The sequence below is a fragment of the Herpailurus yagouaroundi genome, unplaced genomic scaffold, assembly GCF_014898765.1.
Source record: "Herpailurus yagouaroundi ecotype Mexico unplaced genomic scaffold, PumYag 29, whole genome shotgun sequence".
NCBI lineage: Eukaryota > Metazoa > Chordata > Mammalia > Carnivora > Felidae > Herpailurus > Herpailurus yagouaroundi.
In genome coordinates, this window is record NW_024412377.1 from 100055406 (window position 1) to 100071880 (window position 16475).

At 43.3% G+C, this 16475-nt stretch overlaps 1 protein-coding gene across 1 annotated transcript in view; it reads right to left on the reverse strand.

Moving 5' to 3' along the window:
- The window catches only part of ANKDD1B (ankyrin repeat and death domain containing 1B), a 73587-nt gene that overhangs the window by 7660 nt on the left and 49452 nt on the right, over positions 1–16475 (reverse strand). Inside the window, exons 9-12 of the mRNA XM_040450560.1 lie at positions 11401–11499; positions 8520–8618; positions 5904–6002; positions 1108–1203 (exon numbers count right to left, since the gene is read on the reverse strand). Coding sequence (XP_040306494.1) covers positions 1108–1203; positions 5904–6002; positions 8520–8618; positions 11401–11499 — 393 coding nt within the window. The remainder of the gene's footprint in view (positions 1–1107; positions 1204–5903; positions 6003–8519; positions 8619–11400; positions 11500–16475) is intronic.

The window sequence follows — 16475 nt, forward strand, 5'->3', positions numbered from 1 at the left end:
AGCCCCACATTGGGCACTGTGCTGAGAGTGCAGAGTCTGCTTGAGATTTCTTTCTATCTTTCTGCCCGTTCCCCGGTCATGCTCTCCCCCTCTCAAAATAAATAAACATTTGGAGAAAAAAAAGAAAATGACTAGGAGGAAGAGAGAGATAAAACAATTCTAATGGTTACAAAAAAGTCATTTTGCTTTACAGGCAAGTGAGAAAGGTTTGAGTAGAATGATGTGGCCTTTAAATGATACATATGTCATACCATCCAGATAATATATCAGGACCACTGAGCCCATTAAACAGGATTGTGAGAAGAAGAGGCAAATCAATGCATTTTGCCTTAAGGATTTAAGGAAAATTTCTCAGGATTAGCAACTAGACAGCAAATCAGGGCTGATGCTCCTCAGGGGTAAACACCTGAAGGGTAGGAGCTGAATTCTGGTACCAACCTACTGGACCAGGGTGGGGCATTCAGCCTAGAATGGTAACAACACAAAGTACAAATTGAGGGTGGTGCCTGGTAACTAATTCCTGCCTGAAGGTATAGACTCCAACCTTGGAGAGAAAGGCATTCTGTTGAGAAGCTGTGGGAGTGGCAGCTAGCAGAGGACGTAATAATGAAAGAAGGCAGAGAGAATGTCTTGGAGACAAGTGTTTTGTGTTCTCAAGATGAATAAGGTTTTTCTGACTATCACAGGATACTTGAGTGCTAGAGAGCCAGCACCAGCTTGTGTTAAAAGCTGCAGAGCGGTGAATGTCAACTTCTTTATCGCTCATTAGAATGTAGGTTTGAGAACTTCCAGAAGGTACCACAGCCCAAGACTCTGTGGCAGAGGGCCAACCATGCGGGGCAAGCATGCTAAGTCTGTTCGAGCCGACATGGATGGCGCCACTTAGCACTATGAGCTCTGACTACTGATGCTGGCAAAGTAAAGAGAGGGAGAGGCAGCTGTTCATTTCCTGAATGGGGCAGCAAAGGCCAAAGGGACCATTATAACTGCACTGACCAGGACCCTGCCCATGAGAGCAGAAGAAAGAATGACACCGACCCCACACTGCCCCATCAGAAGACGGGGATGCAGAAGAGCCAGTTGTGAAGCTGGAATCCTGTTCCTTACCTCTCTCCAGGCGTAGTACCTCTCTGCTTTAATAATCATGTCCACTACAAGGCTGTGGTTGCTTCTGGAGGCCATGGCCAGGGCAGTCTTCCCTTGCTAAAATTAAAAATGAAAGTGTCAGGCAGGATGGCCTAGTATTTAAGAGCTCCAGCTTTGGAACAGGGAGGGAGGGGCCTGAGTTCAAATCCTGATCTTGCTACCTCCCTGCAGGGTGAACTTGGGTCAGTCCTTAGCTTCTCTAGGGCTCAAAGGCTACCCCATGGTTTAGTGGTGAGGGGTAAATGCGGTAGTACATATCAAGCCCTTAGGACTGTGCATGACACATGGTAATTATTCAAGAGATGCTAGATATTGATGGTGTCAGGTGCTGTGTCCACAGGGCAGGGGAAAAGATTTAGACTAGGGACTGACCATCAACAGATGATGTTTTACACATCCTCTATCGATGAGAACCCAAACATCTCTCCGAGACCTCCAGAGGTCTCCCTGGCTCACTGTACTGGGAAGTCCTCAGCAAATAAGTAATATGAGGACTGACTCCATCTGTGGTTGAGACTTTAGTCAGTGTGCCACACCTCCTTCCCCCAATAGCCTTTTCCTTCTGCTATAAAAAGAGACCTCCTGATTTTAGCGGGGCACCTGACCACCCCAAACATTTCCCAGCCTCCCTTGCACTTAGATATGTGACCTAAGTTCTGTTATATAAATGGAAGTGGCACGTGCAACTTCTAGAAAGTATTTCTAAAGACAGGAAGGACGCCATTCTCTTTCTCCTTCCTCCTGACTAGAATGCTTGCATAATGGCAAGAGCCTGAACAGCCCTCTTAGACCAAGAAGTTGAAGCCATGTGTTAATGAGGGCGAAAAGTGCTGGATCTTAAGAATAATAGTATCCTTGGAGCGCCAAGAGCATGCACCTCTTGATTTCAGGGTCGTGAGTTTGAACCCCACGTTGGGTGTAGAAATTAGATAAATAAAACTTAAAAAAAAAGAAGAAGAGTAGCATCCATGACAAAACTACTAATTCATAGTATAGAATTCAGCCCGCAGGACTCCTATTTAGAATTTTTTTCTATTCTATGCTTCCAACCAAGGGGTTAGGGATTGGAAACTTAACCAAATGGAATATGCAATAAGGGATATTCTGGACATAATTTGGGGCATGAGTGGCCTGGGAACCCATATGGTATCTTGTCCAAATAACAAAAGGTGTCCCCTAGATTTTAGGCCACGCACAATCCACACACATCTATACATTTTCCTGAGAAAAAGATGGTAGTTTTTATTTATTTTTCAAATGGCACAGGAAAAATTTGCTCAGGAATCCTGAAGATAATCAAAACGAATGGTCAGAAATAATCCCAGAAGAAGTTTCAATTTTAGGAACCCATGTTTCCATGCTTAGGGATCCAGCAATTTATCCCAATAATTCTCTCACATGGCTGAGCATTTGCAACGAGTGTGACTCCCACCAACCCACATGATCTGGCTGTGAGTGGAGGTGCTAAGACCCAGGTAGGCCGGAAGATTAGGACTGACAGTAATGAGTTTCTCATCAAGAGAGGACAGTAATGAAATTAGGAAGAATAGCACTTTGCAGGCAGTTAGCAAGTCTTCCATTGCATGCTGCCTAGATTCTGGCTCGTGAGGCCATTCGAATCCAGATGATCAGCCTGCTGTGGGAAGGCAGCATTCTGAGAGCCAGCGTTCTCGAGTTCACAGGAAAACCTTCCCAGGGAGTGCGCCCTGGAGTGGAAATACAGCACTCCTGCCACTGAGGGTGGGAAGCCCTCCAGGAGCTTTGTGACACCTCTGACAGAGGGAGCGGGTTTCTGGGAAAGTCCTATTTACACCAAACCCTGGCTCCTTTTTTCCATCCACACTTTCATTTACTCTTAGAGTCACTTATCCTTGGTAAATACTGTGGGAGTGAGTGGAAAATGTCGTTTTTATTAATGAAATAGGTGTTGGGTGCCAACTATGTGCCCAGAGAAAAAAGAGGAAGAGGAGAAGGGAATATGGGAAAATCAAATTGTGAGTCAAACTGTAGCACTGAGGCTACTATTTCCCAGGACATCCAGTCCACAGGCACTGGGGGCCGAGCATGAATTCCCTTCCCAGTGCTATGGAATCTCCACCCACAAGACTGTCCCAGAGGTGTTAAGTGTTAATGAAAAAGTGGAGTACAGTATGAAAGGAAAGCATGGAAAATACGATGCGACGTGTGACTACTAATGCTAAATGTTAAGGGAAGGTAATGAGCACAGGAGTGCAAGTGGGGCACTTCCACCCATGTGACAGAGTTATGGGTGGATGCTTTTTTCTTCCTTATGCTTTTCTGTGTTTTCCAGATTGTTCACAGTGGGTTTGTGTTGCCTTTTTGTTAAGTAGGCTCACACCCAGTGTGGAGCCCAAGCAGGGCTAAAACTAACGACCCTGATGAGATCAAGACCTGAGCCGAGATCAAGAGTCAGGCTTTTAACTGACTGAGCCACCCGGGTGCCCCAAGGCTTATATGACTTTTTATGATAATTTTAAAAACTGCCATATACAGAAAAGTAAAATAACACATCACTACTTCAAGTCCCACAGATGTAAAATGTGTGATTCTGCAATAGTAAGTAGGGTGAACTCAGCTCGTGCTGGGAATTAGGGATGTGCTGAGCTGATGAACAATGTGGGTAAAGACAAGGAAGGAAAAGACAGCAAGTTGCAGAAGCAGTCACCTCTGCTCACAGCTGTGGAAAAGCACTATACAATCAAGCAGCTTTGGCTTTGAAGCCTGGCTCTGTGTCTTACTGTGTGTGTGACGTTGACATCGCTGAAATCTCTTGAAAACGGGTAATTTTGTCCACCTCACAGAGGAGATGTGAGGATTGAAATAAGGTACATGTGTGTGAGCACCTAACAGGGCTGCCACACCTCGGTCTTCCTGCGTTTACACTTTTCAGTAAGCGAGAACCTAATGCACGGTTGCCCCACAACCCTCCTGTGACTGAGTCTGCTTTACTGCATCAATATACAAAGTTGTCTTTCTTTACAAACACATCTACACAATGACCAAAAGGTAGAAGCAACCCAAATCTCCATCCACAGATGAAAGGATAAACAAAATGTGGTATGGACATACAATGGAGTATCATTCAGCCTTAAAAAGGAAGGAAATTCTGACACGTGCTACGACATGGATAAACCTTCAGGACATTATGCTAAATGAAATAAGCCAGTGACAAACTGACCAACGCTGACAAACTGACCATAAATATGACTCTATTTATATGAGGTACCCAGAATAGTCAAATTCACAGAGACAGAAAATAAGAGTGGTGGTCGCCAGGGGCTGGGGAAGGATGAGGAAATGCGTAGTTGTTGTTCATAGAGTTTCAGTTTTGCAAGATGAAAAAGTTCTGGGGATTGGTTACATAATAGTGTGAATCGACTTAACACTACTGAACTGTCCACTTAAAAATAGGTAAGATGATGGGGCACCTGGGTGGCTTGGTCGGTTGAGCATCCGACTTTGGCCCAGGTCATGATCTCATAGTTTGTGGGTTTGAGCCCCGTGTCGGGCTCTGTGCTGACAGCTCAGAGCCTGGAGCCTGCTTCAGATTCTGTGTCTCCCTCTCTCTGCCTCTCCTCTACTCATACTCTGTCTCTATCTCAAAAATAAACATTAAAAAAAATTTTTTTAATGGTTAAGATGATAAATTTTGTTGTATTTATTTTACAATTTAAAATTTTTTTTTAATTTTAAGTAAAAAAATTTTACTTAATGTATGTTTATTCACTGCATCTCTGTTTATAAAAGCTAAGGAACAATTTAAATGCCCATCAGCTGATAACTAAACAAATTATGATATGTCCATACCACAGCTACCTAAAAAAGAATGGAGAAACTCTCCTTGTACTAATATGGAACAGTTTCCACTCTATATTTTTAAAGGAAAAAAGCTAAATGCAGGACAATATGTACAAGTATATCACCACTGTGTAAAAAGGACAGAGGAGTGTAGTAAGAGTATTATATATTTATGTTTGCTTGTTTATGCATAAAAAGAAACTGGAAAAAACAGAAATTTATGATAATAGATCCACTAGCAAGGGTAGTATGGGAACCAGACAAACGGGGTCAAGGGCGGGTGGGACACTTTTATTGTAAAACCCTTACTGATTATATTTTTAAATTTTTGGACCACCTGAATCTTTAATCTTTTCCAAAGATTAATACACAATTTTATTTTTTTATTAAAAAAATTTTTTTAATGTTTGTTTATTTTTCAGAGACAGATCATGAGCACGGGAGGGGCAGAGACAGAGGGAGACACAGAATCCAAAGCAGGCTCCAGGCTCCAAGCTGTCAGCACAGAGCGTGACACGGGGCTCAAACCCACAAACCATGAGATCATGACCTGAGCCAAAGTCAGATGCTTAACCGACTGAGCCACCCAGGTGCCCCTAATATAAATGCTTTAGGGACGCCTGGCTGACTGAGTTGGTAGAGCATGCGACTCTCAATCTTGGGGTTGTAGATTCAAGACCCACATTGGGTGTAGAGATTACTTATAAAAAAAAAAAAAAAAACTTAAAAAATACAGATTTTATTATTCAGAGTAAAATTTCTTACCTACATATCTCAATCACAATCAGGATGTTTTGCTGACGACCACGTTACAATGTTTGTGTAAGCTCTATCCAGTCTTTTCAAAAGGGTATGCTATGGTTGCTGTCAAGGCTTACAGCCTGCAGACAGCTCTTCACAACCACCTTGGCTGAACAGGGTGAAGTCCATGAGCTTACCTTATCAACGACCTTCAGGTCACAGCCTGCCTTCAGCAAAGTGTCCACCAGTTCCACATGGCCAAGATCAGCAGCTAGGTGCAAAGGAGTCTGCTGCCTCTGCCATGAGAAATTTTGAAAATGTAATCTAAACACATTAAGGAGGGGGAAAAAACTTGCATAATGAAAAGACAAAGGGAAAGTAGAGGTGCCCTATATAGGCATATGGGAAAATAGAGTAAGATCACATTTTTAAATAGGTACAGGGGACATTCACTGTAGGATTGTTGGTAACAGTGAAAAACTGAAAGAAAGTTACATGTTTGACAAAGAGACTTGCTGGGTAAATTGAGGTATATCCACATGTCGGATTAGCAGGCAACCATTAAAAATGATTTCTGAAACATTACTTCATTATGACAGACTAGAAGAGTCAAGTTCATAGAGACAGAAAGCGGAGTGGTGGCTGCCAGGAACTGCGGGGGGGGAAGAATGGGGAATTAGAGTCATGAGCAGAGTTTCAGTTTGGGAACATGGAAGGAGTTGTGGAACTGGGCGGTGGTGGGGGAGGCAGAGCAACGTGACTGTGCTTCAGGTCACTGAAGTGTACCTTCAACAACGGTTAAAATCGTAAATGTTACGTTATGTGTACTTAACTACAAATTAAACAGTGGTTTCCAGGATTAATTTTTAAAATGGAAAAAGTACTCATTTAACACTGACAGACTTTGGACACAACACTGTATCTAGAGAAGGAAACACATCAACAATATTAACGATAATGTCTAGGTGGCAGGATTAGGGAGTTATTTTTATTGCCTTATTGATGCTTTTCTCTATCTTGTAAATTTCTTAGTTATAATGTATAAGAGAGTACAAGACTTCTAATTTCTCTCTGGGGTATTCATTTTCTTACCAAGAGGGTAACAGTGTTTCCAAGAAATACAAAATCACAAGAAAATAACACACTTTAACCTCTCACTGAAAGGAATGCTGATGTGCAGACAGACATTTCTAAAATATTAGTACTGAAAGGAATGTTGTTTATGGTCTAGCCCAACCCTTAAACCAGAGACAGGAAGCAACTTCCCCAGGGTCACAGAGCTGGACAATAGCATCTAGCTCAGTACTCTGCCAACCCGAGCACAGGATCAACCTGCTTGGAGTGTTAACATAATTAGTATTAGAAAGCATTTATTAAAGACTCACTTTTGGGTGGCAATCAGCCCCTCTGGGGGCTCATCCAAAACATCACACTGACACTAACAAACTATCAAAGGTCTCTATCAACATGGAACAGAGACACGGGGTCATACCTCAAACACCAATATCATCTCAATTTGACGATACTGCTGTAAGTCTAGAGGACAGGAAATGAACCAATACATTAACAAGAGTTCTCTTTATTGGGGGGGATGATAATTATAAATTTTTACCTTATTTATATTTTCTTATTGTTATACATTGAGTATATTCCCAATCTAACAGAGAATTGAAATGGTCAAGTCTAGTTCTATACCTGGCGGGCAGACTAACAAACCCTCCTTTCTAGAGTGAATCTGGCCAATTCTGGTGAAACCAAAATCACACACAAGTTCTGTGTATAGAGCAAATATTCTGCACGTAAGCAAATATTTGGGGCATTAACATACTTGGACACCTAAGTATGTATAATAACATTCCTTCCCTCCCTACAAACATTTGGGATGGTAAAACACAGGGAGGAGCAAGGTCGCTGGAGGAAGGAAGGGACGGAAGGGTAGGTAAGTCTCTATTCCCATCTGGCACAAAGGAACTCCTAGGTTGGAGATGGAGGAGACTGGAGAGATCTGTGGCACTGCTCTGGTTCCAAAGACATGGAAACAGGGGCTCCCAGTGTGGGGGGTGGGGGGTGGTTAGGACAGGTATGTCCACCATATCTGGCTGCTCCCTCCCCTCAGGGTCCAGCTGAGGCTTCTCTAGGTAGAGGCAGTCAGAAAGCCAAGAGGAGTCCAGAGTTCTCACCTGTCTCCAGGGCTCCTAAAGAGCTCCTCTCCCAGGAGTTTCTCTTCCTACTTTCCACAGCTCTTGGGAGAGGCAGCTCAGCCCCGGAGGAGGCCCTGATTCAGACAGTACCCACCCCCATTAACCTTCCAACTCAGCATTTCCACAACCAGCTAGTAATGGATTCCTTTTATGGAGCATTTGACTCTGCTCCAGTAGATTTAATTTATGGTGATCTTTTTTATTCCAAGAGGTCTCTTTTGCCTTTGGGTAAAAGACACATTTACAGTCTCTAATATAGAAACAAAGCTTCCTCCTTGTGGCAAAGGGCTACTGGCCAATTATATTTCATACTGAAGGAGTGGGCTTTGATTTAAAGAGCATCTGGCAATTTAATTCTGAGCTACTGTTTATCTACCAGAAGTGCTGGGCCTGTTAAATGTGAGCACTAACTGAACCCCAGTTGTGTGTTTGAAAAAAGTATGTGTGTTCAAGTGGGAGTGGGGGTTACAGCAGAAAATGGATAAAAAGAATATGTATATTCCTCCTGGAAAATTTTTAGGGCAACTTGAACTTGCTCAAAATTACCCATAATCACACACTACATTGAATCATAAGAAAACAGACTCTCTGGGTTCGGATTGCCTGGCTTACCTGATTTAAGATGTTAATGTCATGCTGTGCACTTAATAAGCTCTTTACAACTGTGATATGGTTGTGGATAACAGCTAAATGAAGAGGGGACTCCTTCGGCTGCAGAAAGAAAGAAATTTTCAAATCCAAGAGGTTTTGGCTTCATCATTCACACCAAAAAGCAATTCATTTCGACAGACGTTTCCTAATAATCTCTGAGTACTGGAATTGCCTTGCACAGCAGCGGGCCAATAGCGAGTGTTCAGCATCATTTCCACCCCATGGCTGTGCAGCAAACCAGCTTACCAGCAATCAGCTCTGCCCCCTCATTCATTCCAGGACTAGACACTGAGCACCTACAATGGGAGGCTAGGGATTCAGTGGCGAACCTGGCATTCTCAGGATTCTTCCAATCCAGTGGGGCAAGAATATATTGTTGTTATTGTTTTAATCACAAAATAAATGCACAAATTGTGATAAATGCTTTGGACGAAAAGTAGAGAGTGGTATAAGAGCATATATGGGATGGCCAGAGGGCTGACCTTTCTGGAGATGAGAAAAAGCTTTCCTGAAGAACTGACATTTGTGCTTTGAAAAGAAGGATAAGAAATATGAAACAGGCTTAATGCAGGACTTCTCAGAGCCTTCAAAAAGCTAAAGTATGGGGGGAATAACTACAAGGAGGAAAAAGCACGCACATTCAGCATTTCCTGAAACGATCTGATCTAGAATTCTTTCTCCCTAGATCATTCCATGGGACTAATGACCCATTCACCCAGGGGCACCATGCTCATGTTTAGCCTTCTCCTGTATATATACAGCCCCAGTATGTTTACCAAACCTCTCCAGCATGCCCCTCTGTCCTCATTTGCAGTTAAATGAAGGTGCAGCCATCCTGCAGCCACACCTTCACCTGAAGTGTCCCAGCCCCTCTCAGCCATCTCCACAGGTGGGCTTCTTCGCCAGCCCTGCCAGGCTGTCATGTCACGATCAGCTCTAGAATCACACAGTTAGCTCCTGTTGCCTCACTGACACACAGGTGCCACTGGCCCATGATGACAAGAGAGAAATGTCTCCAGGAGTAGAGAAGGTAGCCGCAAAGAAAAAAAGGTGGGGAAAAAGAGGGAAGGCGTGAGAGACAGCTCAGGGGCAGTCAGGGTGGAGGGAAGGTCCTAGGAGGTTAGAGGCAGGGAGGAGGGGGTACAGGTATAAAAAGCAGGTGCAGGCAGAAGATCCAGCAAGGCTGTGAACAATAGTAGAGCTGAGAGCCAAGGCAGCCGACAGGGAACACAGGTGTGTGCGAGGGTGCATGATGAGGATAGAGCACAGTGTTACTCAAGAAAAAGAGATATTAATAATAAGCATCAGTAAGGTACATTTAACATCTTATAATGCTACTTAACTGTATACTCACTTCCCCCATAGTTTATATTCTAAACTCTGGGCTAATAGTTTTCGTTTACAATAATCCTAGCAGTTACATCTATTCCCCACTGTATTTATTTTTTTAATTTTTTAATGTTTGTTTGTTTATTTATTTATTTTGAGAGAGAGAAAGAGAGAGAGAGAGAGAGACAGAGCATGAGCGAGGAATGGGCAGAGAGAGGGAGACTCAGAATCTGAAGCAGGCTCCAGGTTCCACACTGTCAGCACACAGCCCAATCAGGGCTTGAACCCACAAACCGTGAGATCATGATCTGAGCCAAAGTCAAACTAATTGAGCCACCCAGGCGCTCCTATTCCCCACTTTATATATAAGGAACAGAGCAGTTAAATAATTTCCCCAAGGTCTTGGAGGCAAGAAATGGATTTGACAGGGTTTGAATCCCTGATCTGCCTGATTTCAATACTGGAACCAGGCTCCTTCCCAGGAAACCTACTATGAAAGAAACCTATGAAAAAGAGATGTACAGAGTTGACAAGAGCATCACCAGCCCACAGAGGAAGAGGAGAGAAGGGGGGGGGGGGGCAGGTACGACACCATGGCTGCAGAAGTCAGACTGCCATGGGGGTGAGCAAGGAAATGGAGATGATCGGGCAGGTCAGGGCAGTGTGGGAGGGAGGCTTTCCATGCAGGCCTCTTCTTCTCTGGAAGGATGTTCTTTCTTGAGGCACCAAGCATGAAAAAAGAGGAAGCATCCCTCAGGCCAGGGAAGTAGGCAGTGTCCTTCCAGCCAGGGCTACCGGCCTTGCTGGGACCCAGCCCTTCCTGAGAAATGGGAAGCATCCCTGGACAGACCCGGGGCGTTCAGAGCCAATTCCTCTAACGTCATTCTCCAAAAACTACCAGACATGGTCAAATCACATCCCTTCTCTCTAGTTAATATAATAAATAGTAATGGCTAACCAAGATCAGAGGAAATAATATTCTCACAGGAGAAGTGAAAAACAGAGGAATGCTACCCATCTACTGCTGGCACAGAGGGCCTTCCTCAATCCTACCAAAGCCAACTCAAACTTGAGAAAACCTCAATCAGTATAAAGGATGGACTTTCAAAAGAAAAACAAGATCACTCAGTGAAGGGGGGGGGAAGATCATCCTCCTTCCCATTTATAGCAGTGTCCTTTTTTCCACAGACTGATAAATTTAATACAAGAATAATGGCATCTCTGGACACCTGAGAAAGTTTTATTGCAGCAAGTATCAATATTTAAAGCACAAAGATTTCATTTTGTTCAGGAACTTCAAAGACTTTATAAAATTCACCCCTTGCATTTTATTTCTCAAGATTAAGACTCAGCCTCCAAAAGGAGTCAGTCTGCTTCCCCAGAAAGAATTCCTCCTTTGTGAACATCTCATTCCCCTCCTCCCCACCCCCCCAAGTATCTGCAAGGAGCATCTCTGCACACAGCCAGCCTCACAGCACCAGGATCAAAGCCCATGTTATTGAAATAGACTCACTTCCACTTTCTGGTACAGGTCAACATGCTTACTGAGAAGACAGCTCACAAGGGATGTGTGGCCGTTCTGGGTTGCTATCTGCAAAGCACTGATGTTGAGCTGCAAAACACAGGTGGAAAAGGCAGGGAAGATCCCCATTAGAATCCAGCCTGCTTTCTGATATTCATCACATGGTAATTAATTAATACAAAGAAATATACAACTATTTAAAAAAGAAAATCCAATGTGTTTTTGATTATTTTGAGGGCCTCTTTGTTATTTCTAAGTGTTTCCTATAAAAAGAGTCTGAGGTGACACATGCCTCAAGCAAATATGAGTTAAATCCCTGTTTCCCCTCTCTAAGTACAAAGTGGACTAGGGCTGAGTCTTCTCTCCATACACTCTGCAAACACCCTCCTTGAGCTAAAAAGGCTGACTTGGTGTTGGTCCCAGGAAATGCCTCAACACCTGCTGCCTCCCTGACCGCTTACCTGCGGCTCTCCTTTCTGCCAGGTCTGGCTTCAAAGCTCAGCATGATTGCTACCCATGTGCAGTGTTCCCTCGTGGCCCCTTACTCAACTCCTTCATCAATGCCTCTCCTTCCCTGGTACCAGCTGCCTCCTACCTTCCCTGTACTCAAGTGACTTCACTTACTGTGAACACTGGATGAGAAAATTGTTCTTGATTTATCCTGCTATCCTCCAAAAAGTCTTAGCATGGTGCTTTGCAATAGTATAAGGACAATGGATAGTTGTTGATGGATTAATTTTAAGATTGCTACAAAGTATTTCTAGGCCCACCAACCAAATAAGGTTCTACAGGATGTTATGTTTTCCAAAAAGTGGCTGCATAAGTAAGTACCATCTCACATGCTGGCCTGAGACTGCCCACTGCCCCATCAAGAGGTCTCCCCTTGAATCTGAGTGGACCCTATAACTGCTTGGACCAATCAGCAGAGTATGGCAGAAATGACAGTATGCCAGACCCAGGTGCAGCCGCTACCCAGCTTGGCAGCTTCACCTCCCTGCCTATTAAAAACCAGCTGCCATGCTGTGAAGAAGAGAGACCACACGTCCATGCCATTCAAGAGCCCCAGCTGAGCTCCCAGCTGACAGATGGCACCAACTGCCAGTCATGTGAATGAGTCACACTAACGGCCAGCTCACTTAAGCTTTCAAATAACCTAAGTCCTGGCTGACATCTGACTACAACCACATAACAGACCCAAAGCAAGAATTTCTCAGTCCAAGAGCCATGAAAGATAATAAGGTGTTGTTGGTTTAAGCCATTGCACTCTGGGTTGGTTTGTTATGAAGCCAATAGATAAGATGATACTAAAAAGAACAATACACATGCTGACCAACTGGACTCTAGCTTGAGCTCCTACTATATGACCTTGAATAATTGGCCTCTCAAGTACGGACCTGTTTGTCTTCATCTGTAAAAAAGAACATAACTATTAGTTTTTATCACTGCTAATAACCAATTGCCACAAACTCAGTGGCTTAAAAAATACGAATGTACTATGTTACAATTCTGGAGGTCTGAAGTCTGAAATGGGTCTCACTGGGCTAAATTACAGGCCTTTCTGGAGGCCCTTGGGAAGATCCACATCTTTGACTTTGCCAGTTTGTGGACATCGCCGCCCACATCCTGTGGCTCATGGCCTCTCTCTTCATCTTCAGGCGCACCAGCAATGGTCCACCAAGTCTTCACCCTGTATCATTTTGGCCTCCTCACTTGCCTTCCTCTTCTACTTTAAAAGACCTGTGTGATTACATTGGGCCCAACCTGGATAAATGAGGATAATCTCATTTTAAGGTCAGCTGATTAGCAACCTTAATTCCATGTGCAACCTGAATCCCACTTTGCCTTGTAATATAACATATTCACAGGTTCCAAGGATTAGGATATGGATAACGTTGGGCGGGGGGTGGGGGAGCATTATTTTGTGTACCTATCACACCATCCTACCTCTTTGTCTCAAACCATAGTAATATTGAGAGGATAAATGAGCTAGTAAATATGTACAGTAATCATAACCGTCATCATATTCATTCCACAAAAAAATAATTGAGCGTTTATTATCGGCCAGCACCATGTTGGATAGTGGGGAGATATGATGGTAAACAAGAAGTCCATTATCACATTCCAGTAGAGGTGGACAATCAACTGATCTATAGATTGGCAGACTGGTAGATCAGTGAATCCGTAGATGGGAGAATAAATCCATTTACTAAATCTAGATGTTATTAGAATAATATCAGCTAATAATAAGTGCAACAAAACGAAGTAAAACAGCAGAGCTGGATGGCTACTTTCTGGTGAGTGATCAAGAAAATCCTCCCAGGTGGGGTGAAATTTGGACCGAGATCAGAATGGTAAGAAGTGCCCGAATGAAAAGAGCTAAATCAGAAACAAGTTTGTGAAGAACCTGAAGCCAGAACGTAGTAGGAAGAGCTGGGCACTCCAGCACTTTACCCCAGAGGCACTATAGGCACTGTGTACAGGGCTTACAGACTTTTTAGGAGCCAAAGAAATGTTTAAAATCTTTAGCAAAAAAATTATTGATTCCAAGATACCAAAAGAAAACCAGGAACTTGAAGTGAATAAATATTTAATTGACATATCCATACCTCATTGACTGTTAAATGTAACAGTCATAAAATATTCATTACATTTGTAACAATTTGTAGGTTAATTTTTTTCACCTCCTCTAATTCCCAAGTATGTAGAGAGTTCTAAGAAACCAGCGTCAGTCATAAATTAGGGGAGTTTATCACAGCCAATAAAAAAGTCTTTGAAAATAATTTACAGCAAAAAAAATGAATGTGGAATGTTGGGGCATTTAAATATATTTGATAGGATATGAGGGTGGGGTCTCCAGAAATGAATTGTTAAGGTCTACAAAAGTCTTCACTGGACCAGAGGCATTTAGTATGACCCTGAAGAGCATCTATTGACCAAACTCTGGGCAGTATTACATCCAGCACAAATGGAGGAAGTCTCTGCTCATAGCTAAATCAATTCTCTCCAATCACCTTCTCAGAAATGACCCAGGGGCACCTGGGTGGCTTAGTTGGTTAAGCATTCAACTTCGATTCAGGTCATGATCTCACGGTTCATGAGTTTGAACCCCACATCAGGCTGTCTGCTCTCCGTGTGGAGCCTGCTTCAGATCCTCTCTCTGCCCCTCCCCCGTTTGTGCATTCTCTCTTTCTCTCTCTTTCTCTTTCTCTCTCTCTCTCTCTCTCTCTCTCTCCCCCCCACCTCAAAAATAAATAAAGAGGAAGGAAGGAAGGAAGGAAGGAAGGAAGGAAGGAAGGAAGGGAGGGAGGGAGGGATGGACCTTGCTCCTGGAGGGCAAGACTAATCAATGTCAACAGGTGAAGCATTTCCAAGATCAAACACAGTAATCACCTACAGATGGAAGAGCAAAATAGTCTAACTTACCCCGTAGTAATGTGTCCATGCTGCATGCTTCCTGGTGCACACAGTTTATTCCCCCAGGGTCTTTGCTGGGTTAGGCTGTTCATCTAGGAAGTGTGCTAATGAACTCAGGGGAAAACTCAAGAAAATGTAAAAGCTCAAAAATGGACTCAGAACAATTTCTGGGCTGCCTCGATGAGGCCAAGACTATAAGGATATGGACAATGTGGGGCCTGTACTCCTAGGCGAGGTCGGGGTGGGTGGGAGTGAGAATGTGAGCATGTGAAAACCATTACAAAGCAAAACCTCTCTGGGGGCCAAACAAAATTAAGTACAGAAGGGAGGGAGGGTATAGAATGATGGAGTCAGCCAAAACGAATGAGCTCAAAGGACCCTGATAATGAGGGAGGCCTTCCCAGGGACTCCAGGGTGGCTGTAGATAGTAGGGGGGTAGGCAGGGAAGCACTTGGGAATGCCTGAACAACAGCACAGCTCTCTACATTCTGAGGATTTCGTGGGCCCCATGAATTATTAATGTGAGGTTCATTTACTGCATAGATAAGCCTGCAACATCAGTGGGAATCAACTCATAGTATCTTCATTTTCCATTCTCTCCCGCAATCTTGTCCATGGAAATGTAAATTTTAGACAGTGAAAATGTATGTATAAACACATACTGTTTCTCTATTAGGGTTCTATCATAAACATTTTTCAATATTGCAATATATTTAGTGGGGGAGAGATAGAGAATAAGACACAGAATCCAAAGCAGGCCCCAGGGTCCGAGCTGTCAGCACAGAGCCAGACGTGGGGCTCAAACCCGATCACTGTTGGAGCTGAAGTCGGATACTTAACTGATTGAGCTACCCAGGTACCCCAATCATTAATTTTTTTTTAATTTGTTTTTTTAACGTTTATTTTTGAGACAGAGAGAGACAGAGCATGAATGGGGGAGGGTCAGAGAGAGGGAGACACAGAATCTGAAACAGGCTCCAGGCTCTGAGCCGTCAGCACAGAGCCCGACGCGGGGCTTGAACTCACGGACTGCGAGATCATGACCTGAGCCAAAGTCGGCCGCTTAACCGACTGAGCCACCCAGGCGCCCCTAATATTTTTTAATAGCAACATGATATTCCAAGAAAAAGGTGCAGCAAACTTTTATGTGGCTTTCCTATAGACTTCATTGCATATATAGGTTGTATCTAATTCTCAGCCACTGGAAGTAACTTTATTATCTATCTTAATGCATGTAGCTTTTTCCAAGGTTATTCCCTTAACAGAATTTCTCAAGCCTGGGTGAAGGGAAAGTGACAGAATGCTTTTTTCCAAAAGCATTGTACAAAAGTACACTTCCACCCGCAGAATACAAGAATATAAAACATTACTGGTTTGGGACTTTATTCTTGATTCTAGTGTTTAACTTTGTACCATTTGAAAAGGCATTGTCTCTATAGGCATACCTTCAGTGGGGAGGTAACTTCCATCAGCAAAAAGATTATGACTCACTGAAAATGTAGAGGATAGTTATTAGCATTCTTTAGCAATAAAATATTTTTTTTTATTTTTATTTATTTTTTTTTTTGAGAGACAGAGGGCAGGGGAAGGGTAGAGAGACAGGGGGAGAGAGAGAGAGAGAGAGAGAGAGAGAGAGAGAGAGAGAGAGAGAG